The sequence below is a fragment of the Lepisosteus platostomus genome, chromosome 5 (genome assembly GCF_059453375.1).
Source record: "Lepisosteus platostomus isolate fLepPlt1 chromosome 5, fLepPlt1.hap1, whole genome shotgun sequence".
Classification (NCBI taxonomy): Eukaryota; Metazoa; Chordata; class Actinopteri; order Semionotiformes; family Lepisosteidae; genus Lepisosteus; species Lepisosteus platostomus.
In genome coordinates, this window is record NC_142615.1 from 52,338,072 (window position 1) to 52,364,471 (window position 26,400).

Below are 26,400 nucleotides of genomic sequence, written 5' to 3' on the forward strand. Positions count from 1 at the left end.
CACCACTGGAGCTGTGCAAGGTGTGCAGAAACATAGGGTGAAAACGGTTTCGGTTGTGGATCCATCTATACATGGGGAACACTAAAATAGCAAGGAAAATACAAGAAAAGAAACTGAAAGAATTGTGCTAACAGCAAAGGGGGACGGAGGGAGGTGGTCGGATAAGTAAATCAGCCTCGCAGATTATTTGTATCGATATTTTTTGAGTCAATCAGCAAACAGATTTCTCTTCATGTGCCTTAAACTGTGCAGTTTGTATCTTCGTTGTAGATAGGTTTCTTCAGAAGTCCAGTAAACTGACAATAATGGAGAACTAGCTGACGCACCCCGTCGTGAAGACCCTCTGTAAGGTGATTACACGTTTCATTTTCAAGTCGTCTCCTTTACACGCAATTGCAGCCCGGACACTGAGAGAAAGCATGAGAAATGGCTTCAATTTCAATGTGAAAGCGCAGTACAGGCTCGATGGCATCAGATCTCCCATCAATCAAATTAAATTGCAGTAAAGCGATCTATATATGACTCTGAAGTACTGGGAAAGATGATTATTTTGAGCATGCCTCCCAGGGTCTGCTACGAGGCTGAAGTTACAGTAGCTTCTTATTCGCCAGCTTCTTATGCGTGTTTTTCGTTCCACCTTAAATGCTGCTGCTGTGATGTTATGTCGCTTTTCGCCTGTAGATGGCTCTCTTCAATCAGTACTAATCCGGCTGGAATACTGTAGACATCTTCACTGAAAGGGAATATCCAAATAGCGACTGTCCAAATTATATTTTTGTATGGAATATATTTCAGAAAATCGCAAACCAATTTTAAAAACTCACCACAACACGGACTTACACTGGGAAAAGGTGATTGCACTTTCTGCTTATTGCTACAGCCTTCCCCCCAATTATGAAAATGTCTCACAGTTCTGACACCAACGTTTGAAAGACAATGTAACAGACTATCAAAATCCTGAAGTACAAGAAATTTTAATGCACCAGTTTTTTAAATATGACCCTCTGATCCTGGCATGTCAGAATACATTTCGAAAAAGTATGGCACGAATTGCACGAATTGCAATGGCACAAATTGTTGAGAATATCACTGACCTTGCCGATATTTGCAGGGGATACGAGTGTTTTGCACATGTTGAACTACGACACGTCAAAATTGAGCTCCTTAGTCAAAATCACCGGGAATGTCCAATAATGACGAACATCAGTAGCTTCAAGGAAACTTAGACTCGCACATGGAGTTTTACCTTCGAATGGAGGGTGGGAGAATTCATTTATACTCTCGTTGCTCATTAGCTAAAATATTTTAAAAATATGACACAGATTTGTTTGAGAAACTTGTAATCGCTTTAAAGAGAGTCTTCTTGGAGATGTGCACCAGCTAGCTCTCCACTGTCAATTGACAGGACTTTAGAAGAACATGTTCTCATACAACCAACATACAAATTACACATCTTAAGGAACATGAAGAGAAATCCGTATACTAAATAACATAAAACTGTCGCTGCAACTTATCACCAAGCTATTTTATGTGTCTGACCACCTCTTTGCTACTTTGCAGCGAGCACAAATCTTTCTGTTTCTTCATCGCTATTTTACTGTCTCATTCCCCTATGTGGAGATGGATCCACAGCCGAAACTTTAGGTCAGTTCCTGTTACTCTGTCCGATTGAAAGAGCTGTATTAAAGGCACTCCCATCTCTGCAGGAAAGTTATTGCTGCTCTCAACACAATATACTGCAGCCAAATATAGCGATACTGTCACTGCCTGTGGGCCACGTGTTCCTGCTGTCAGTCTATTATGTCATGTTCATCCACACCCAGAAACATTACTGCTGTAGCACAAGAGTTATATAGGTGCAGTCCATAGAGCAAAAATCTCTTAATCTCAGAACTGTGGGTTCAGTCCCCCACATTGATTAAAGCTTAAAACTACAGCAGCAGGAGTAACAATAATGGCAATAACATGTTTGGAGTTCGGCATTTCATTTATTCTGCGGAAACATCTTATCGGAATGAATGAATTGCCCGAGATAAAAGAGTAATTTTGGCTTCAGATCGTTTTTACAGAGCATTGCGTTGTTCTGTTCATGCTGACTACACGCTTTAAATTTGTCGTTTACTGCAAGCGTTGCTTTTCCAGGTTTTTCTGAAATTCCTCGCATTTGAGCCAGCACTAAAATATTTAATTCCCGTCGCTGAATACATCGTGGAAACGGTATTTTCAACAGAATGCTGTCACACATGAAATCTTTTCGTTATTCGGTTCTGAAGTTTGAAAATGAAAATAAAACGGGGGTCACTTCATAGGCTTGAAAGAAGTCCAAGCAGCATAAAAACCCGCGAATTCTCACAAAGGCTGCACCTTTCTTCTGCTGCTGTTATAAATCAGCCTTAAACATTTGAATGCATACCTTACTGCTGCTAATCACATTCACGTGTTTACAAAGCTTTTTTCTGTCCGTTATGTTTTTGCTAAGCAGTTTCTCCGTTTTCCTCGTACTGTGATTGTCAGCGAGCACAACAAGACTGAAACAGTGTAAAGGCAGGTAAAAAAGACAGGGTAAAACGCCTGATTGTCGGGAGTGGGATTTGAACCCGTGCCTCTATTTGGAGAGTGAAACACAAAGCTTAAAAGACACGAAGTTGCGAATTTGCTGTTTTAAACCGCTCGACTATCCTGAAGAAATAGGTGCTGATTGCACCAGTTGCATCCGATTTTCCGTAATTTTAGGACGATTGATACGACTGGACTAACAATTTGTGGCGTTTAGTATGACATGGAAAACGGTACCGGAGCATTCGGGTCCGGACTACTAGACTCAGAAACAGTTTTTACCCCCGCACTATCAAACTATCAAACTCCCAGCCTCTCGCTCACTCCTCACCTCTCACCTATGATCTGAACCTCACAGTGCCTTCTTTCTTACCAAAAACCCAAACACACATTGAAAATCTACCTCTACCATACATGTCAAAAGCTCACTCCCCATCATTTCTATCCCTTTATTTCATTCTTTTGATGCATGTTTTTGCACATAACCTGTTACCTTTTTGTTGTTTTGCACGCTGCCTGTTGTTTTTTGCACATTGGCTGTTGTCTCTGTCTTTCTTTTGTTAAACAATTGTATTGTTGTTGTGTTTTTTTCTTTGTACTACTTATGTCCGAGAGCTAGCTAAATAGCATTTCGTTATACCATATACCTGTGTATGAGTATAATGACAATAAACTTGAACTTTAAACTTGAACTTGAACTTGACATAGTCTTGCAGGCAGTATATTATTTTATCGTTTACTTGTTTAAAAAAACACGGTCTTCTCGTTCCTAAGTCAGATTTTTAGTGCTTTCGAGCGTTACTTCCAACCTGGACTGACAGCTCCCCCGATCTGTTTGTGATCAGACCATGGAGTCGGGGGCTGAGGCGATCATTCGGAAGATGGGTGTGAAGAGAAACAAGCTTTGTCGACATAAAAAACAAGGCAGGATATGCAAGAATACTAATCACTGGCGACAGTTATGTTCTCTTACTATTGAGATCCCTACATTGCGAGTTTTTTTAAGACTTTGAAACTAAAGGAAAGCGGTGACAAATGAAACTGGCACAGGTGGGGTTTGAACCCACGCTCTTCGGTTTACGAGACCAACGCCTTACCACTTGGCCACCGCGCCCTTCAAGTACACATTTCTCCGCGGTGTAAAGGAAGCGTCTAAGGCAGCTACAGTCTTTTTCTCCAGGGAGGTTGGCGAAAATCCGCTGCACGGGAGCCCCGATACAGTGCAGTAATGTAGCACGTCTCACGGCATCCTGAGCTTCTGTAGATCCACTGGCTATTTAAAAAAAATCTGTACGACTCCATCCATATCTTGTATTCCGTATACAAATCCGGGGCTCCGAGGTTCAGTAGAAGCGGTGGAAAAAGCTGGGCATAAGCAAAGCTTCTCGGCGCGGCTACCATATCTTCCATGGCGCAAGCTAAACGAAAAGTCCGAAAATTCAGAAGTTCGTTTCTAACAGCAAGAGAACTAAAATCTGCACTGCACTCGCTTTGAGTCCGTCAAGCACTCATCTCTCGTCGCCTTCAATGTTGTGTATCTTAATAAAGAGACGTTTTTATATTATTTTAACTATTTTATTAACTACACAGATCACGCCCTTACACCATATATTCCTGCCTTCTACTCTCTCGTTCTGTTGTCTGGCGATGTCTACTCACTATACTACATTTAGCATGACTTCTTGTTGCAGTTGAGCTCAAAGCTGGAGATGATCTCCATATTCTACCGCACTATCTAGTCCGAAACGTAGTACACAGTACATACTTTTTTAAGTGAAGTCAGGTTGTTAAAAAATTAAACCAGCGCCCTGTCACAGAAATGTACCCCAGTCTCCCGCGCAACAAGCGGGGGTACTCAGCACTGTACTAACGAGGAGCGCTTGTCTGCAGCTGAGCGTCAGCTCTGTTTACTGTCAGCAGTCATTGCCTCATTTCCAAAGACGTTTTCACCTGCTCTCAGCTTTTAAAGACAGTCATAAACGCTCAAGAAGTAATTCATGTCAGTTGGAAGTCTGTTTCTGTTGTCTCAGCTCTTGATAAAGAAAAGCCGTGCGTGGGAGACTCCCTCTCTGAAGACGTTTGCCGTCACCCTGCGAGGGAGAAGAGCCATCAATCACCGAGGCAACCACTGAGACAGGTAACATTAAACACGTGAAATGCGAGATGTTGTGATTTTTTCCCCGCTTAAGGCTTCTATTGTTTCTACTCTAACGAGAAAGACCTCTTTAATAGAAGTGAGATTTTAACAAACGTCTCCAGGGTTAACTGCGACCTGAACGCAACGCCTTAGACCACCAGCCATCTTGCCTGTGGTACTAAGAGCAGCGCTCAATAAAAATGATCAGAAACCGAAAGCGCTTCTTATGCGGATCAGTATATTCCGATTCCACTGGTTCTGCAGAAGAAATAAGAAAAGCCAAACTCAAAGCACTGCGTTGCCATTACGGGTACTCTGCAGCTACTTTAAGATCTACTCACACCGTGTTGCCATTAAGGCTACCTAGTTAAAAAAAAAACTTATCGTCATCTTTTTGAACGTGATTATTAGACACCCGTTAAATCTCCACCGAGGTTTCTTGAGAGATCTTCAGCGAGCGAGTATTAAAAAACTACGTCGCTTCCAACCTCTGCTGTCACTGTAAACTCGGACATGATGTTCTGCAGATTTTCAGTGTGCCTTTCCTCTTGTCGTATTCAAGAGTACTCACTGTGTGAGCTCCTCACTGCGTGTTCTGTACTCTACTGTGATTTAATTTAGATGATTACGTGGAATAGAGTGACAAGATCTACTTGAACATTTTCGGTTTGTGAAATGAAACACTAAATACACTACTGTAAATACAAGTAATGGACATTTAAAATAACCACAGTACAGCTAGACCAGTGAAAGATAAAAGACTATTTAGAATGACATTCACAATAGATTTAAGAACAGCACATCCGCCCGAACAGGGACTTGAACCCTGGGCCCTCAGATTAAAAGTCTGATGCTCTACCGACTGAGCTATCCGGGCTCTGAAAGAAAATCGACACTGTCGGGATCCTCGCAAGTCACGTGTCTCTTGTTCCGAAGAGCACTCATACCTGACCCGTCTGGAATGACCACTGACAGACTTTATCATGAAGCGACGGCATCACTCCCAGTAGAATGAGTGAGAAATACAGCATGACATGGGTAGTTAAGGGGCTCCCACAATCCATCTTTCCTCACATTACTGATTTTTTTCAATAGCATTTGGACCTTTTTTCACATTCAGATTTTTTCTCATTTAATAAAATCTTTTAATCAACAACATTAAAAAGAAAACAAATGGAACATGTTTTGGAACAATAATTTTTAAAAAAATCTTTCAATGCCTTGGTTGTATACGTGTGCACACCCTTTATAAAGGGAGTTGCAACAGTGCTGAAATGTAAAGAGCATTTCTGTAGAGAAAACAGCATTTTTTCTGCCTTGATGTTAATCTTAGGGAGCCTGTCTTTTAGAAATTCTATTTCTTCACACCCTGCACAGCCTCCCGACAGACTAACGAATATTTTTGGGAGAAATTGGCTCACACACCGGAAGACACTAACGTTTATTTACGTTAGAGTATGTGAATAACAGTTTAACCGAAAAAGTTTGTAATTGTGATTTTGTTGAAATTTAATAAATCGTCTATCATCAGTAAGTAATTATTAAGAAATTGTTTTATTTCATAAACTATAAGACAATTTAGAGAGTTTATAGGTCATAAACGTCGCTTATGTTCTTTTAACTCTAGCGTTCAGGATCCAAACCCAGGTGCGGACGGTTGTGTTTCTTGAATCTCTTGTAATCATCAAAAGTCGATGTGTAGTCCTTCAGTACTTTCTCGAGTTGTGCCATGGATATTTTATACGATCAATACTTGTCATGCTCTTTTGCATTTTCCTTAACTAAATTAGTTCAAATAATTTAGGATTTAACAGAACTAAATGAGGTACATTTAAAACAGCAGCGCAACTCTGCAGCACGTCGAGTGTGCCTGCATTTAATTGTGTAAACCTGGCTCTCTCTGAACACGAGCAAAGAGTTCTCACTCAACAGAAGATTGCGATGTGAGTACTGTAATATAAAGCACCTGGAGATGCCAGGGATTGAACCCGGGACCTCATACATGCGAAGCATGCGCTCTACCACTGAGCTACATCCCCGATGAAAAATTTTATGGAACAGACTTAGAGATGTGCAAATGCTCACTGATCACACCACTCACGAAGAATGCCTGCAGTTTCCCACTTTCGCGTTTCTTCTACTACAGAGTAAATTCATTGGAATGAAAAAATAAGGAAGGAAAAATAATCGCATCGAAGCTTCAAGAGGCTGGGCACAAATTAATCTGTTATTTTTGCATCCAGTTACATGGGCGACGGTGGTTGATTCCCAGACGGGGGAGTGCTTTTTTTTCTACCTCCTTACTCGACTGTCCTTCAATTCTATTTTATTTGAAACCTATTTGCATCTTTTAAGTGCTCTTGATTAAACTATGCATAGAAAAACAGCAGTACTGATGATTTAACGTAAAAGGGTGAAACAACGCCCCAACCACAGGAATGGTAACAGGAAGGATCGTGTTCTTATTTAATATGTCCTTTTGAGATGTCTTGTCAATGCACACAGGCGGTAGAGCTGAATAATTTACTTTTAGTTCTTTCTATACCAGGAAGAAAGGAGCAGACTTTAACTTTAAGAGGCAAAAATGACACCTTGTCAAAGCTAATATTTATTAAAATGACATCACAACAAAAGAGTGGAGCCTTGAGTGAATAAAGCCTTGAGTGGAGCCTTGAGCTTTCATTGGATGTCTGTGTCTCCATAACTTTGTAGGTGAGAGAGAGGATTGTGATAATTTGCAGGTGCTTCTCGGGAGTGCGTTGGTGGTACAGGCGCCTTCCAAATAATTGAGTCAGTTTTTTAATCCCAGCCAGTGCAAACCCAAATCTTTTCAAGATAATCTGTGGTCCGCTAACACATCTTTTGAAACACTACAACAGGTAACACCCCGTGTGAAACATCATGAGCATCTATTAAACCTCTCTACCTACCCGTTCCTCACAGAGACATGACGAGGGTCTAAAGGGACATTTTGAGCCGTAGAAACATTTTAGCATTCCGTACTTTCCTGTGCAGTCAGGCCAGTTCCACTTTAACTGCGCCCGACAACGGAGGTCGTTTTGAAAACTACGAGAGTAAAGGAAGAGTAAAGGATTGGAAGCTAGGGAGTTTCAGGTCTGTGTTTTTATTATAGGTTCTCAAATCTGAATACCTTTTCAAGAAGGATTTCAGAATCCCAGTCAAATCCAGTACGAATGCTGCATAGATCTGCATTGTACAATTAGTATACTGTTTGTCCGTTGAATCAAACACGCCTTATGAAGCATTTCTAAAACAGGAGAGATTGTTAGGGAATGCGTCTTCCTGTAAAAATAAAATGACTTCAAGGGCACTATAAGCAGAGGTGCTCTACAGAAGAACTATAGCCAGAGATGCCAAAGAGGTCGAGATTTCACCACGTGAGAGAAAGCATCTCAGAAAACGAAGTTGCGGTCATTTCCACGCCTCATAAAACCACTAGGTCAAACAACAAGAGCTGAAGAGCCGCTGTTGAGAGTAACACGGCCGAGCGCTCTAAGGAGCTGGCTTAAACCTCCAGCCTCTTCAGGAGCATCTGTTGGAGTCACACTGCTACAGTGTATCGCCTTGTTAAGTATCCCTTTTATTGTTGTGCTACCTCCAGGCGATGTAAACCAGATTCAGAAAAAAAATAATTTGAACCACATTATTCCCACGTTTTTTCGAAGGTGCGGTGGCCAAGTGGTAAGGCGTCAGTCTCGTAAATCGACGATCGTTTTATCAAACCCCACCCATGCCTATTTCGAAGTCTTCAAAAAAACTTGCAATGTAGGAGTCTCAATAGTAAGAGAACATAACTATCGCCAGTGATTAGTATCCGTGCATATACTGCCTTGTTTTTTAGTCGACAAAGCTTGTCTCTCTTCACACCCATCTTCTGAATGATCGCCTCAGCATTGGGAAGGAACGTGCGCTTGGTACAGCCCCTGACTCCATAGTCTGATCACAAACAGATCTGGTGAGCTGTCAGTCCAGGTTGGAAGTAACGTTCGAAAGCACTAAAAATCTGACTTAGGAACGAGAAGACCGTGTTTTTTTAAACGAGTAAACGATAAAATAATATACTGCCTGCAAGACTATGTCAAGTTCAAGTTCAAGTTTATTGTCATTATACTCATACACAGGTATAAGGTATAACGAAATGCTATTTAGCTAGCTCTCGGACATAAGTAGTACAAAGAAAAAAAACACAACAACAATACAATTGTATAACAAAAGAAAGACAGAGACAACAGCCGATGTGCAAAAAACAACAACAGGCAGTGTGCAAAACAACAAAAAGGTAACAGGTTATGTGCAAAAACATGCATCAAAAGAATGAAATAAAGGGATAGAAATGATGGGGAGTGAGCTTTTGACATGTATGGTAGAGGTAAATGTTCAATGTGTGTTTGGGTTTTTTGGTAAGAAAGAAGCAATCAGCACACATTTTTTTCAGGACAGTCGAGCAGTTTAAAACAGCAAATTCACAACTTCGTGTCTTTTAAGCTTTGTGTTTCACTCTCCAAATAGACGCACGGGTTCAAATCCCACTCCCGACAGTCAGGCGTTTTACCCTCTCTTTTTTACCTGCCTTTACACTGTTTCAGTCTTGTTGTGCTCGCTGACAATCACAGTACGAGGAAAACGGAGAAACTGCTTAGCGAAAACATAACGGACAGAAAAAAGCTTCGTAAACACGTGAATGTGATTAGCAGTAGTAAGGTATGCATTCAAATGTTTAAGGCAGATTTATAAAAGCAGCAGAAGAAAGGTGCAGCCTTTGTGAGAATTCGCGGGTTTTTATGCTGCTTGGACTTCTTTCAAGCCTATGAATTGACCCCCGTTTTATTTTCATTTTCAAACTTCAGAACCGAATAACAAAAAGGTTTCATGTGTGACAGCATTCCGTTGCAAATACCGTTTCCACGATGTATTCAGCGACGGGAATGAAATGTTTTAGTGCTGGCTCAAATGCGAGGAATTTCAGAAAAACCTGGAAAAGCAACGTCTGCAGTAAATGACAAATCTAAAGCGTGTAGTCAGCATGAACAGAACAACGCAATGCTCTGTAAAAACGATCTGAAGCCGCAATTACTCTTTTATCTCGGGCAGTTCATTCCGATAAGATGTTTCCGCAGAATAAATGAAATGCCGAACTCCAAACATGTTGTTGTCATTATTGTTACTCCTGCTGCTGTAGTTTTAAGCTTTAATCAGTGGGTATGTAATGTTGTAAAGGGGCTGGACTGCTTTGTTCAGTCCAAATTCCACTATGTGAATTTATGCTTTTTTAATATAAGCATTAACAATACAATGCGTGCTCAAAAACCGTTACTTATTAGTTTAAGAAGCGGCAGTGTTTTGACAAACTGTGGTATTCGAACAGTAAATGCTGAAGTGTTTAATACTTGCTTGTGAGCAGATCTCCCTCGATTTAGCCAAACTCTTGTTCGGCCGATGATTTCAGATCAAAATCTGAATCAAGTGGAAAGAAAGCTGAATTACGCTGGGTACTGGGTATCACTGTTACGCCATCAGGTCATGCTAGGAGGATTGGGGGGATGAAATTGACACAGAGGGACCCAATGTGGGGGCTGAACCCACAGTTCTGAGATTAAGAGATTCTTGCTCTATGGACTGCGCCTATATAACTCTTGTGCTCCAGCAGTAATGTTTCTGGGTGTGGATGAACATGATATAATAGACTGACAGCAAGACACGTGGCCCACAGGCAGTGACAGTATCGCTATATTTGGTTGCAGTATATTGTGTTGAGAGCAGCAATAACTTTCCTGCAGAGATGGGAGTGCCTTTAATAAAGCTCTTTCAATCAGACAGAATAACAGGAACTGACCTAAAGTTTCGGCTGTGGATCCATCTCCACATGGGGGAAAGAGACAGTAAAATAGCGATGAAGAAACAGAAAGATTTGTGCTCGCTGCAAAGTAGGAAAGAGGTGGTCAGACACATAAAACAGCTTGGTGATAATTTGCAGCGACAGTTTTATGTTATTTAGTACACGGATTTCTTTTCATGTTCCTTAAGATGTGTAATTTGTATGTTGGTTGTATGAGAACAGTTTCTTCTCAAGTCCTGTCAATTGACAGTGGAGAGCTAGCTGGTGCACATCTTCAAGAAGACTCTCTTTAAGGCAATTACAATTTTCTCGAACAAATCCGTGTCATATATTTTTTAAATAGTTTAGCTAATGAGCAACGAGAGTATAAATGAATTCTCCCAACCTCCATTCGAAGATAAAACTCCATGTGCGAGTCTAAATTTCCTTGAAGCTACTGATGTTCGTCATTATTGGACATTCCCGTGATATTGACTTAGGCGCTCAATTATTAACTTCTTGTAGTTTGATTTGTGCCAAAAGTTTGAAATCTCTGCAACTATCAGGATGCTTAAGGACATCCAAAGAAACCCCATCACATTTAGGGGAGACGGTGTTGAGGTCGGATTAATTTGAAATGCGTCTCTGGGGACTTTTGATTTACCAACGTTATGTTTAACTGAAGGATACGCTGACTGACTGTGCCATAGAAACTAACGCACATCACCTTTCTTCTACATTCACAGGTTTTTGGCTAAAGACAAAAAAATCTTTTTCGTTTCCTTGCCAGCTGGCAGTAATTCCTCTGCACTGACAAAACAGATGAGTATTTTATCTTTTGCAATTTGTATGGATTTTTTTAAAAACAAGTTGCTCCAAAAATTAAATGTAGAAGCATGTTGCTGTCCATAATGATAAACTGTGTGGCAAGACAGGCACCACTGGGACTCAACCCCAGGATCTCCTGTTTACTAGCCAGGCGCTTTAACCAACTAAGCCACAGCATTCTCGCATCCTAGTGTTAATCCTGCATCAGCAGGGTCAGCTTGTCGGCACGCCCGTCTCCATTTGGTGGTTTGAGCTGACGTTGCCATGACGTTGCCATTAAATGCGACCGAGAATACTCCAACCAGAGAACTAAGCCATGGCATTGGCATCAGATATCCCTTTTACAGCCACTTGGACACATCTCAATTGCTCTGAGACACCTGCATTCAGTGTGCGCTGAGCCTGCTCGCTGAGCAAGTGACGAGAAATGGCTTATGTCAAAGGAGTTCAATATGCTTTTTATGTTCAATGGGCTGTCCACTACAGCTAACACTGAAGCGCAGCACAGGCTCTGTGGTTTGACATCTCACAAGGTAAATGTTGAAATTGTAGGTGGAAGAGGAAAATTACCCTTGAGTATGGGGAAAGAGGCCAACTCATGTCCGGAGGGGGATAAAGTGTGTATGGAGGTGGCCTAGTGGTTAAAGCACTCTCCTCTTAGTACATGATGCTCTGCACAAGTAGGTTTGAACCCCATCCTCCTCGAGGAAGGGCTTTGACACATTTTGACCTTTTTAAACTTGGTGTGCTTTCGTTTTGTTTCTTCGCTCCTGTACTACAGCAATAATATTTCTATAGGTGTATGATCATGGTAGGCTGACAGCAGGAACATGTGGCCCACAAACAGTGACAATATCAGAGGTGTCTGCAGTGTGTTGGTTTGTGAGCAATGATAAATAACTTGACATGGAAGCAGGTGTGCCTGCATTAATACAGCTCCATTGAGAGGAAAAAGTAACACAAGAACCAACTTAAATTCAACAGCACGTTTCTGCAGCTGAAAACGGAACCTACTCCACGTGATGATTGAGCTCACAACCTTGGTATGACTCCACTACAAAAGCACCACAACCTGACCAATTGCGCTACTGGAGCAGCACAGCACAGTAGCACATTTTCCTCAGTGCACTCAAACAGTGCTTCTTCCCTAGCCTACCAGCTTCAAGACTTTTTTAAATCGATCAAAGATTCATTGGAAAAGGTTTGTCGATGGGTCAGGTGGGAATCACACCCGGATTCACTGCTTGCAAGGCAGCTATGTTCATCATTATACCCAGGACTGGCGCCAGGGGAATGATCTGTAGGGGGGGGTCTGAAATCCTGAGGGGGGCAGTGATATTTTGGTTTAAACGGAGCCGTTGCAACCATCCAAGTGAATTCTCGTAAGCATGCCACTGATTAGTATTTCATGTTAGAAGATAACGACAAGCAATCTGGTATTTAGTGATAAAGAACAGTTCCACGTTCATCAGAACTCACGTGATTATTTTTGCCTGGAGCATCAACCATATGTGTTCATTTTTTCAACAACATCAACGGTAACGAGGATCTGAATCATTAAGAAATCATTGTAAAACCAACAGAAAGTACAAACTTCTATAACTACAGTCCTAGTTATATAACGATTGTAAGTATAAGGATAAACTACTGCAAGGCATTGGTCCACCTGAGCAAATAAGGTCATAATAATGTTGACACCCCAAAACATAGACACTATGTAACGTGCTGTTCCTGGATGGATAGCCCCCTGCACATCAAACAGTCTGATCTAGTAACTGTGAATTCGGGGTTAGTATAGTTATCTGACCATTGACAAAGTACAACTATTTTTTACGGCTCAAGTTAAGTAAGTGAAAGTGTTCAAAAACTTTTTATCCAAACCTTTTATCCAAAACTGAGGGGGGTGGAACTGTTCAGTTGAGGGGGCGATTTTGACATGCCAGTAATATTTTCACAAAACGTCCAAGAGTTACGAAAACACTTACTTTATGTATAAAGTACATTGTGTACACACTGTAAGTTCACAACGCGAGAAATACTGCTCAATATGGGATCCTGTCCAGGAATATCAGGGCTGTAAGGGGGTCAGATCTATAGATGTAGTAAACACATTAGTGGAGACAGTGTGTCTGTTCTCTGTATGAGAGCCGGACAGGAAGAATAATCTGTGGTCTGGGAAGAAGAGACCCTCGTTGGAAGAGCGACGCTTCTCACAGGAGAGAATGAAAAAAAAATCTTTTTCAGGGACGCTGATTTTTCTCCTTGGGGGAATTAAAAGCACTTACGGGGAGTGACCTTGTGGTGCAACGGTAGTGCATCTGATACCACATCAGAAGGTTGTGTGTTCAAATCATGTCGAGATTGGCTGATGTATGTTCAGGTTCAGCTGGTGCCGAACCCGGAAATTATACCATGTAGTTTGGTTTTATCTGTACACCACATAGATAATCTAAATGAAATAACAGAGCAGTACAGAACACGCATTCAGGAAATTACACAGCAAGTCATTTTGAACACGACAAGAGAAAGGGCACACTACACATCCGTGAAACATCACGTCCGACTTTAGAGACAGTTACATCACAGAATGGAAGTTTCAGGCCCCTTTTTCATTACAGGTTCAAACTAACCTGAAAGTTACAGAGTTTTAGGTCACTTTTGTATTAAAAAGTGTCTGAAGCCTGTAAATATAATTTGCCCTTTTTTAAATTGTGGATGAAATCCAATCCCATGTACCAAGACCTTACAGTATATTCATGTTAATTAAAATGACTAACGCTATTGGACATTAGCTGGTGCTTTTTGTAACGATTTGCTATTTCATGCTGGAAAGAAGGAAACCTGACCAACGTTTGCTTTCAGGTGCGGTTCATTCACATAATGGACATCTATTTCTGAGTAGCCTGATTTAAAAACACACGAACCCGGTAGAAGTCGAACCTACAATCTCATGATGCAAAATCAGACGCGTTATCCATTAAACCACTGGCCAATCATGTAACTGAATTGCACCATGGTAAGTTCAGAGCTGCAACTAGTAATACACCATCCCATCTAAAATTTCTAAGTGAGAAACGTGTTTTCTACATTTTTATCAGTTTTAAAATATCATCTCTTTAATACAGACAAAGGGTTTGTGTGTCACTTTGAAATTCTGATTGATTTAGAATTCAAAGAAAAAGATGTTTTCTTGAACAACGCAGTGAAATTATGATCTTTCACTCTACTTCTCTCTTGTAGTAAAGCAGACCTTGCAGTGTGAGCATTTACTCCAGTAAATTAGGTCATGTATCATGTTAAATCACTTCTTCAAAACAAAACATTTCCTGGTGCAGGTTTTCTCCATGAAAAAAAATACATTTTTCCCTTACATGATTTCTTGTTTTTTTTTTCCCATCAGAGTACAGAAAGAAGAAAAAAGGGAAAAGCAGTGTCGCAAAAAAACTCCATCGCCCTTGGGAGATGTCAAGCTCATCGGATATGAAAAGTGCCCAATAAAAGCAATTTCTCTTCATTTATCTTAGTTTCAGGGCTGCTATTGTGTGTAAAGGAAGCAACTTGCTCAGCCAGCAGACTCAGCGCTTACTGAATACAGGTATGTTTTGAGTGTCATGCTGATCGTCTTATAAATGCAAAAGAAACTTTTAAAGCTGATAAAGTAATTTGCATGTGGCTACAACATCCCTGGAAGAGAGATTTTATCAGTTGCACATAATCGATATTTTTTACTTTTTGTTCAGCACTGGAAATCTATTTTTTTAAGTTTTCTTAAGAAGATCTCATGAAGTATTGCCAGGATCTACCTTTAGCACTCAATAGCGATATTAATGGAGTAGAAATGTAAGATAAATTGATGATCTGAGCTAAAATACCTTACGCACCTCCTGTAACAGTGTTCGTATTCATAGCAAGTAATATTCTTTTTCAACCCCAAACGTTGCTATTGCATTAAGCTTTGTGCGACCATTGGAGGTTTCGGTAGCTTCTGGAGAGCGCACTTTTCCAAACTGAAACCTATAAGAACATTATTCAAGGTACACCATGTCCCAGAATCGTTCATCGGGACTAGGATTAATATCAATGGAAAGTACTTCAAGATTTAACTGAAATATTAAAAGAGTAGGAAAGCATTTAAAATAGAAAAAATCAGTTCAGATGATATTTAATTTTTGAGAAATGGGCACATACTGTACATCAGCTCAGTGAGCAGTGCGAGGTGCTCTCCTGGAGATGATGATAAATTAGTTAAAATCATGTGATAGTTGAAAAAGCTTAATACTTAGTGAAACAGCCAGCACAAATGGTTGTGTTTGTGATTATGTCACTTCTCTACTATAGCAGCGTTGATAAAAGACCCTCTGAAAGCAGTAAAGCACTGCACAACTGAATTCGTTGCTATTTGGAGAAATCCACAAACTCGTGTTTTTCATGTGCTTTAAAAGACAGCCATACTCACCGACAAAATAACGACACTGCAGCTGATTTTTTCCGAAGCACAGTTGACCTTTCTGAGCCAAATGATGAAGCTCACCCAGTGAATACTATAGCAGAAGGTGGAGGAAAGTGCAACTTTGTAACTACTGCAACCACAGGGACAACTGCAAGAAGCAGAATCAACTTCCCATTGAATGGTGTTGTTGTCTGAGGTACGCGATGTGAACGTGTGCAGAGAATCCCACAATCTCTTCAAAACTTGGACAAAGTATTTCTGATGGAGTGCTGTGCGCAAAGATTGAATAAGCTTTGCTCCTGCCGATGATTCTGCGTGAAAAAGCACAGCATTCAAGTTTCACAGAAAAATGTACCATGCCTACAAAACCAATTTAAAAAACAATTGCGGCACACTACGATTCACACTGACTCAAAAGTGATCACGGCAGATGTTGTTCCCTGCATAATGCTGAAGGGACCAAAGAGCATTGCTGTTGGGAACACAAAATGAGGCTTTTTTATGCCTTGATGTTAAGCTGACAAAGACTATCTTGAAACACCTAGTTCAGTCTCTCGACAGACTGTCAAGCAAAGCTTTTACCCATTGAACTCGCAATAGAAGGAAGGTCTTAACCCACCAACACTTAGCAGCGGCAAGATTCAAACCTAACCCAGCGAAGAAAATGGAGCACAAACCCAGCACTTAGACCACCCAGCCACACTCCCAACACCTTACTCTTTTGGAGAACGTCGGGTGGGTTCAGCTCTTGTTGTGCGATGCTTGGAAATGACTGCACCTTCGTTTTCCGAGATGTTTCCTATCACTTCTTTGTCAGCTCTGAATATAGTGCTTCTTTGGAGCAGGCTTCAGACCTTTTATTTTATTTATAAAGGAGGGCGCATTCAGAAACGTGTAATTCCTGTTTTAGAAATACTTTGGGCGGTGTGTTTTATATAACGCACAAACAGTATTCTGATTGTATACTGTAGACCTGTGTAGCAATCATACTGGACGTGACTGGGATTCTGAAATGTTTCTTGAAAAGGTATTCAGGGCTGCTTGAATCTATAATAAAAAAGTGACCCGAAACTTCCTACCTTCCAATCACTGATGTAGCTCTCCCTAAACCTGTATGTGATGTTTTGCAGATGTGCAATGTGCCTTTACTCCTGTATTAAAACTGACCTCTGTTGTTGGGCGGAGTTGAAGGAGAACTAACTGCACAGAAAATGTAACAATAAAATGTTTCTACACTTCAAAATGTCCCTTTAAATCCCTGCTCACACACGTCGGTGTGGGGAGCGGGCAGGTAGAGAGCTTTTACAGATGCTCATGATGTTTCTCATGGGGTGTTACCTGCAGTAGCATCTCTCTCCACGCCTTTGGAAAGAAAAGAGTGGCTCCAGTGCAAGGTATGGTCAGAACAGCTGGTCTGATTGTCTTAGAAAACAAGAAATTAAAATCAACAGGGAAATTGAACAATACAGAAATCAGTGCAGTATACAAAAGGAAGCAATCAAACAAAATGCTCAGCAAAAATTGTAGTTGAGTAAATTGGTGGAAAAAAAATATTTGTAAGCAAAGGAGAGCCCGCGCTGCGCGTGAAACACATCAATCGTTCAGCATTTCTGAAACATTTCATTGAATTGACAAAGAAGAGCCTTTAATGAACTATTCTTTACCCCTCTGTTCCTACTGTATTTAATACCACCATCTATTGTCTCCTCTAACTGTGTATTCTCATCCTGCTTATCTTGTGTATTTTTTTAACTTTATTGGTTTCATTCTGTAAAGCGCTTTGGAAAGCCACCTTTAAAGGCACTATATAATGTAAAGATTATTATTATTATGATTAATAATAATGAACAGTGCATTTAACACTGAGCACATGCGGTCCTTCTTTGCAAAGGATTGCAAAGGTTGGGAATTAGCCTTTCACTCGTGTTGTTGAAGATCGTATCCTGGCTTTGTTGTAGGAAATGTCTGGATGCCATCACTGGATCAAGGAGAGGATCAGGGTTTTGGGAAGTCTTTTTGATGCCTGACACTGTGTGTTGTAACGGGTGTCATTCTGGACCTAAACAACAGAGAACACTGTTGAAATCGCTGAACTGCCTAGCGGACACTTTGTCGCCTTCTTCTGACCTGTATTTAATGCGATTCTCTGAAAACGTGGCACGTTATATCTGCTACCTTTATGGAGGGCACACTCATAAGAATCATAGATTCGATCACAAGCATCTAAAAATGAGCATGAGAAAATGACATCACGCTATAAGGCTAAATGGCACAAATTCTCCTGTTACTTCTGCAGCAAATGTGTGTTTTTTGCTTCTTAACACTGAGATAGTTGGAGATATTTGGCAGCAGTGGGATTCCAACTCACACCCCCAAAGAGACTAGAGCTTTAATCCAGCTCTAAATTAAAAACTGGGTGACTTGTAAGGGCTGGTAGGAGAGGAAAGGTATAAATGCTTCTTTTTTGGACAAAGTCTTTATCTTTACTAAAAGAAGGAAAGAAATATTTGATTATTATTTGTTCACCAGTTGTTTTGATCAAATTATTGTAACGCAGTGCCATATTAAGGTATAATATGTACATGAACGTCATGTCTGAGTCGATGATGGCAGCTGAGTATCACTGGAGGACAGTTCATCATGAGTGGGTAAGCCTGCATAATGAGGGAGAAGAGATCGGCCTCTCTGACGCAGTGTCCAGTGACACTAACCTTCTGTCCTACTGTTCTCTACTTATGTAGAGGGTGAATGTTTATTTAGGTGAATGTTAGGTTTCATTCTTGTAAAATATTTCCGAGCACTTTTTTTGTTGCTGAAAATTAATCTTGTGCATTTGAATTAATTCCGATATTGTCACCTAATTCTATACATTGTTTCATCAGACTAGAACATTTAGAGGAGCTCAATTGCATTTATGAATTGCATAGTGATATTATTTCTTTCCGTTTAAATACTTCAGTCAAAAATGTAGAGAAGGTGCTCCTGTTTTCACCATTATAAGAACTGTGATGCACCAGTAATATTTACTCTCACAAAAGTATTGTAATTGTATTGTTCTGTTCTGTAACAATCTTGAGTGACACAAACCTTCTGTTTTACTGCACTACACTTCTCCAGAGGCCAGTTCAGCACACAAGGATCCTCAGTCAAACAAACACTGCAATCGCTTGATAAACGCCATTTCTCATCCTTTCTCTTAGTGTCGGTGCTACTATTGTATGCAAAGGAGGCGACTTGACAATGAAATCTTAAAGAGAGTCTTCATGAAGGTGTACGTCGGCAAGCTGGGCAATTGACTGGGCTTGTGAAGAAACCAATCTCATTCAACAACCATACAAATTGCACAGCTTAAGGCACATGAAGCGAAATCTGTGAGCTGATTGACACAAAACAATGTCACTTCACATTATTTGCAAAGTTGTTTTGCTTGTCTGACCACCTCTTCCTACTTCACAGTGAGCACATATATTTCAGTTTCTTTCCCCCATGTGGAGATGTATCCACTGCCAAAACTGCTGTCTGATTATTTATATTATCTGTAAAACTGTTACATGACTTCATCTAATTGTAAATTTATAAGACGGTCTATGAGACATTTGTTAGAGTAGCTGAATCCCAGGGCTCGTATGGAATCACACACAGACGGGTCTTCTGTGTGATCTGAGTCCCACTGCCCAGAGCTAAAGACTGGTCAAATGGTCACTATTGTAGACACGACCATCGGACCATCGGCTACAAATAATCAATATACTGATCATAGTGTCACTACTGGTGTTTATTACATAAATACTATATATAAATAATACGATAATTCCACACTCATATGTGTTATAAAACATTTATAAACATTTTGGGAGGCTGACATACAGTAAAGAAAGTAATACTGAAGGGCTGGAAGTCCTGGAAAGCGTTTATAGAACCTTCTTGCTTTCAACCTGGAACAGAGCCCACAATTGCCAGATCAGTGACCCCTGAGCCCAGTTCACAGAGAGGAGAACCAGGAGGTCTTTTATGTCTCTAAGAGGGCTGGGAGGAAGGATAAAAGGGGGAAATGTGACATGAGTCCAGGCTGTTCTGTCTGATATTGTTCATGTAGCAGCACTGATTGTCTGAATATCTTCTAGTTCTGGATTGTGAGGATAGAGAGCAGTACGGAGTTGAGCTTCTGTCTGAGTGTGAGTCTGAGCTGTGAATCTGACTGAGAAGAGAATAATGATTTTTTATTCTGCCTGAGAATTTTTCCTGAGAATTTTTCTTCTTTTCCAAGTGGTGTTACATCCCCTTCAGATACTCTGCACAGACTGCCAGAGAGAAGAGGAGCGAGAGATGGACAGATAAGAGCACACACAGCAAGAGACACATACGTCTTGATTTACTTTGAAGCAAGTGTTCATTTCTTTTCTGGAACAAGTTGTTTCTGAACTTCAAGAAATTCATACAACTTCTGAAAGATAAAATACAAATCTTGCTTCTCGGGACAGAAGAAATGCTGCAAAAAAATGCCAGTGATTTGTGAAAAGCAATGGGAATGTGTCCCTGTGCAGCTGTTAAACAAAGGGCTGCTGGGTCAAACGCACTCAGGGACGCGCTTCAGATTGTGATGATGTAAACATAATCTCCGCTAAAAATTGAAGGGATTTCTTCGCAAACCCTCTTGAATATTGCAGGAAATCTTCGTGTTTTACTCGTGTGCAACTACAACAAGTAAACAATTAAGTACCTAAGTCAATGTCCAAGAAACCATCCTCACGTGTGGAATTTTTCTTTAACTGGCTGTTGGGAGAATTCATTTATACACCCGTTGTATCCTTAGCAAAAATATTTTAAAATTAGAACACAGATTTGTTGGAGAACTTGACAATCCTTGACAATCATTATTAAATGAGCATTATACAAATGTGCGTTGATATTTTTAATATGTACCTTAATTGTAATGTATATATATAATTGCTTTGATATGGATGTTCATTTGAAGGAATTGAGGAAACTATGAAGGATCGCAGAACAACCAAAGATACATTTGGGCATCTGCTATTGGTAAAGATTAACGAATACAGTAAGTGTGAAGCTTGCACACACACGAGAGAAAAAAATCAGTTTAAATTCACTTCATTAGACTGACGGTGTGTATAGCAGAGGATGGTTTCGATCCATCGACCTCTGGGTTATGGGCCCAGCACGCTTCCGCTGCGCCACTCTGCTGACAGCTGTCATATTGTGATTCAACACAACTGCTCTATCTTTGCTTTCTAAAAGTGCGCCCGAGATGAAAAGTCTAAACGGTAAACGCAGACGTCACTTTGAGCACTTGGTCTTTTATAGTACAAATATCACACGCTGCACTACATGGGCGTGTCTTCAAGATCGTTGAGAACCAAACCTTCTGCTTTCCCAAGCAACTGATTTTTCCTCCTTAATTCACAAATCTTCAATGAGAATCAGTGAAACGAAAACCAAACACATATGCACACTCGCGTCCTAGTGTGAAAGAAAAATGATGGAAGCATTTGAGAAATAAGAAGAGTAGTCTGAACAGCTCCAGTCTATCAACTGCTCTACAAAGTGATCGCTACTTCCACACCCAGTTTATAACACTGAAAATGATTCAGGAAGCACAGCAAAGTTCTAAAAGCAGTGGTTGAAAAGCGTCTAGATACATAAAATGACAATTTCTCAAAAGTAAAATCTTCAGCTTTTAAATATTGTCATCCACATATTTTCGTTTTTCTCTTTTTTACATAACACGCTTTCGAGAAATAGACTGTCTTGTAATGAAGGCTGCATTAGAAAATGTGTATCTAAATTAAAATCGGGTTTATGACTTCTGCGTTTTTCAGCTTTCTTAGCGCTTGGGTCTCGATTCAGATATTGCAATGAAAGCAACAGGGGAGTAAGTTTTCCTTTTCTAAATCAAAGGTGATCTGCTCACAAGGAAGTATAAAAACTTCAGCGTTTACTTTTTGAAGACCGCAAATTGTCGAAACACTATTGCTTCATAAGCTAATAAGTAACGTTTCTGAGCACGCATTGTACTACTAATGCTGTTATTAATTAAAAAAAAGCTGAAATTCACATAATGGAATTTGGACGGCTCAAAGTAGTCTATTCCTTGTACAACTAACTTGCCCGCTGAGTAGAGTTTTAAGCAACGGCAGCAGATATAGCAGTAATAGCAACAGCGTAGAGTGTCACAAGAATTGCGGCTTCAGATCGTTTTGTTCTGTTGAAGCTACCTACAGGCTCCGAATTGTTGACATTGGCTGTGATCTTCTTTTTTCAGGTTTCATGAAATTCTTCACATATTTGAAATATTTCATTCGGGTTCGCCCAATACATGGTGCAAACCGTACCTGCAGCAGAATGCTGTGGTACATGAAGCCCTTTTGTTTGCCGGTTGTAAGGATTGAGGTGCGTACTACAAATCGAGCAAGCGAAAAGAAAATTAAACAGGAGTCACTTTTTGGATTGCTAATCCATTGTGCTCTGCTCGTTTAGGTTCAAGTCCCATCCTTGTCATGGTTAAGGCCTGAGACGTGTGTGTTTTTTCTAAACGGTGTTTGCATTTGTTTCTTTTTTTACTCCTGTACTAGAGCAGTAATATTTCTAGCGGTGGAAGAACATGGTATCACATGCTGACAGCAGGAACACGTGGCCACAAGCTGCAGTACATTGGTTTGGAAACAGCAATAAATGTCCTGTGGAGACAGGTGCGCCGGTATTAATACAGCGCTTTCGAGCGGAAAGAGTTACAAGAACTGACTTAAACTTACCAGTTATGTTCAATAGCTAAAAACACAAAACCAACCTCTTCAGTGGTTGAATCTAAATAACAGAAGCCAATGCTGCCATCAAGGGAAAAAAAATCCTGGGTTATGTAGTTTTGAGACTACATATCTGACTTTCAGTTTGAAGCGGTACAATGGATTCTAGGTCACATTCGTTCTTGATTCAGGATATATATGAGTGTGGTAATAGTTAGAACTGTGTTTACATGAGGTACAAACGGTAACATTTTCATTGCGAGAAGAAAGTCAGTCAGTGCGCATTTCTCAGCATGCACATTGTCAGGAAAACTAAACCCACAGTGCCAGCAAACCTTTCGATAGCCTGTAGGTACTGCCATTGCAAATGTAACAGGTTGTTCATACACACAAATTACATCGTTGCTATCTCGTAATTAGGAGATAATTTGGTATTTATTAATTAAGATTTTTTTCCTGGGTGGCAACAATGCGCTTCCGCAATAAATCATAGACTCTGCTTTCAAAATAGCTGCACCAGGCACTTGGACACAGGGATTTAAACACAGGGATTTAAACACATGGATTTAAAATTCAGGAATATGAATGGTCAATTGCTTACAGTTGGGTTTTTACCTTTTCTTATTTAGCAATTTGTGTATCAATCTTTTAACAATTCATTAAAATGCTAACAACATGTAAAATAAAAACAACAGCAACGTTAAATGAAGGGGAGACAGGTAGTTTTTTTTTTTTACAATCAGATTCCAATCTCCAATGCTGTGTGTGAGAGCTTAGGTAACTTTCCTTTTCTCACATTTTCTGACGACTATTCCAAAGGGGCACCCTGTCAACTCCTAATACTTTGTATGTTTGATTATTGTCGTTTTATTTAGAAAAAGTTCAATATTGATCATAACTAAAGAAAATTAGGATCACGAATAAAAAAAGGGCTGAAGATGCGAGTCACTCTTGAATCAGAGCTGGGCGACACGGGCTTCTGTTCTAATATGATTGTACGAGAAGCAGGAGGAATCGCTTCTCTCCTATGGAGCATGAGCTGAATCAGGAGGGAGACATTTTGTATGCTTGTGCATATGTTAACGCATGACCTACATCGTAAAACTAAATTAAAAACTAACATTAAGTTGTCAAAGACATTCATTTATATACAAACAAGAGACAGACATAGCAATGGTTCTACATTAACTTGTCCTACACTGATCAGACTAATTGAAATGTATGAAAGCCCGTTTCTGCCAGGGAGTTAAAAAAACGCGCTATGGTATCGCAGAATTCCAACTAAGTAACTCAAAATTGCGACTTGGTAACTCAGAACTCCGACTTTATATCTAAAATGTTCTTTAGCTCAGCTAGCAAGGCCTGGATTCAAGCCAATACAGTGAGGCACGAAGTAGGGTGGGAGCGGCGAGGGCACAAGCCCTAGAACCCGAATCCGTTACAATAACAAAAGGACAGACAATGAAATAGGGGCTATTTCGAAGTCGCAAATGTGAGATATAAAGTCAAAATTCTGAGTTTTTAGGTCGCAATTCTGAGATACCATAGTGCGGTTTTTTTACTCCCTGGCGGAAACGGGCTTCCATTGGTTCTCAGTGCTGCGAAAAGCAAAAGCAATCTCTGAGAAATCAGACAAATTATTATCAGAACATGTCAAGCTGATCAGTATTTCTTTACTGGGAAGCAAAGAAATGCTTGTATTTCACATTTTAATATGACATGCAATTACACATGAAAATTAGTAAAATTATCATTGTAAAATTACGTGTTGATAGAACAGCCCCCTCGATAAAAGAAAGTGTGGACGGACGTGTCGCATGTTCCGTACTCTGTCTGACAGCGAGTTTAACACACTGTCCTTGGAAATTAGAAACGAATTGAACAATAAATTAATCTGAGCAAATTTTACACGTGTGGATGATTTCATTCTGTCGAAATTACGTGGAACTCCTCCGCTGGGGTCAGATACACACGGGAAAGTGTTCAGGCGGCTTCACAGAGTCCCGCCTCAGACTGGAAGCAGGTTCTAATTAGACGCTGAGAACAATTCGGGTCTCTGTGTGTAATTGATTGTGTTGATTGAGCGGCAGTGCGACCATGTGTGTGGTAGCATAGTCCTGCTAGTATAAAAACCTAGTCACCGCGTTCACACTTTATGCTCTCTTGCTTCAACACAGTTTGGTGGTTTAGGTGTCTTACTTCTGTAGCAGTTTAGCGGGACGTCAATTTGGCGATGCGCTCGTTTCTCTTTGTGCTGTGCCTGTGCGCAGGGACCGGGCTCCCCGCACTGATCTCCGCCGGACCTGCTGGCTGGGACTCTCGGGAATTAGCGCTCCAGGCCGACCTCCCGGCTCCTGAAGACGCAGCCCAGTCGGAGGATTTGAACCTGGCAGATGCGCCCTCCGAAGACCTGTCTGCAAGCGAGAACGACTCGCGGTCCTTAGCTCCCGACTTCCGCCGCCTTCCCGTGTCCAGAGACGCGTACTCGCCCTACTTCGACAAGGAGAAGATGAAGCCCGAAGCCGGCAGCCGCCCCTTACCCGCCTACATCAAGAGCGTCCTGTTTCCTCCCCAGCGAGGGCGGCAGCCGGCTCGCCCGGCCATCGGGGGCACCCGAGGAGTGGCTGTGTGGTGCGACTCCAGCAGGATGTACGTGAGGGTCAGTCGGCTCCTGTTCGGCTTCAGCTGTCGGCCATCGGAGGTGACCTTGGGCAACTGCAGCGTCAGCCGAACCACACGCAGTTACTTCTACTTCATCTACGGGCTTCACGAGTGCGGCACCGAGCGATCGGTAAGCGGGTCTTCATCTACAGGCAATGTATCGATGTGAGCAGTAGGGCCAGTGTCGGGGTTGCCTTTCCTGGGAATATCCCTTCCTCTGTGACCCTGCAGGTTGTCCAGGGCCGCCTGGTGTACTCCAACACTCTCCGCTATGCCCCGCCCTCCTCCAGTGCACCTGTGCATCGCTTCATTCCCTTCTCTGTGCCTGTCAAGTGCTCCTACAACAGGTAGGCAGGGCTCTGCTGCTGCTGAGAAGCCGCTGGGAAAGTGTCCAGAAGCCCCTCATCCCCTCTGTCCTGCAGGTTCCACTACTCCTACAAGGTTGGCTATGTCCCCACGTGGGCCAGGAGAAGGACCTTCTTCAAGGACCTGAAGAACAAGCACAGCTTTGTCCTGCTCACCACCAACTGTAAGCTGCTTGAGCGAGTGGCTCCACCTGCCTGCAGGGGGTGCTGTGTGCAGGTGTAATGCTGCCTCTCTCTCCAGCCCACTGGGTCCGGCTCTCTCCCAAGGATGAGTACTTCCTGGGTCAGCCCATGTACTTCCAGGCCACTGCCTACTTTGCCACAGCGGAGCAGAGGCTATACATCCACTCGTGTTACGTAACGGAGAAACCAGACCAGCACTCCCAGCCCCGTTTCCCCGTGATCGACAACTTGGGGTACGGCCCCTTCTGGGAGGGGAGGTGGGCAGGAGCCCCGAGAGCCTGCAGGGGTTCATCCTTGTCCTTGTCCCCAGGTGCATGGTGGACAGCAAGGCAGATGGCTGCCTGTCCAGGTTTGTCCCCTCCAAGCAGAAGGATGTGCTCCGCTTCACAATTGATGCCTTCCTCTTCCAGAAGAAGCTGTCCAGGAAGGTACTGCTCTCAAAGGCTGCTCAGCCTTCTCGCTCTACTGATCCATTGTCTGCTTTTCCATCCATGATCTAGATGTGAACCAGACTGTGGCAGCTCTAGTGCCTAGAGCTGCCAGCTTGCCTTCACTGATGGCAGAAGGTCTTTCTCTGTCCCTCTATTGGCCTTGATCCCTTAATGCTGTGACCTTCCCTCTTG

General features: G+C 41.5%; 1 protein-coding gene and 4 non-coding genes across 5 annotated transcripts in view; 1 reads left to right on the forward strand and 4 right to left on the reverse strand.

The window, feature by feature from the left end:
- Positions 1–3,598: 3,598 nt before the first annotated feature.
- Positions 3,599–3,670, reverse strand: trnat-cgu (transfer RNA threonine (anticodon CGU)). The gene has a single exon. It is a non-coding gene; the product is annotated as a tRNA-Thr (tRNA).
- A 1,827-nt stretch (positions 3,671–5,497) lies between these two features.
- Positions 5,498–5,570, reverse strand: trnak-uuu (transfer RNA lysine (anticodon UUU)). The gene has a single exon. It is a non-coding gene; the product is annotated as a tRNA-Lys (tRNA).
- Positions 5,571–6,660: 1,090 nt separating this feature from the next.
- trnaa-cgc (transfer RNA alanine (anticodon CGC)) lies at positions 6,661–6,732 on the reverse strand. Its single transcript has one exon. It is a non-coding gene; the product is annotated as a tRNA-Ala (tRNA).
- Positions 6,733–20,937: 14,205 nt separating this feature from the next.
- Positions 20,938–21,009, reverse strand: trnam-cau (transfer RNA methionine (anticodon CAU)). The gene has a single exon. It is a non-coding gene; the product is annotated as a tRNA-Met (tRNA).
- Positions 21,010–24,801: 3,792 nt separating this feature from the next.
- The window catches only part of LOC148669148 (zona pellucida sperm-binding protein 3-like), a 113,877-nt gene continuing 112,278 nt past the window's right edge, over positions 24,802–26,400 (forward strand). Inside the window, exons 1-5 of the mRNA XM_088632945.1 lie at positions 24,802–25,359; positions 25,461–25,576; positions 25,652–25,758; positions 25,836–26,010; positions 26,088–26,205. Coding sequence (XP_088489071.1) covers positions 24,802–25,359; positions 25,461–25,576; positions 25,652–25,758; positions 25,836–26,010; positions 26,088–26,205 — 1,074 coding nt within the window. The remainder of the gene's footprint in view (positions 25,360–25,460; positions 25,577–25,651; positions 25,759–25,835; positions 26,011–26,087; positions 26,206–26,400) is intronic.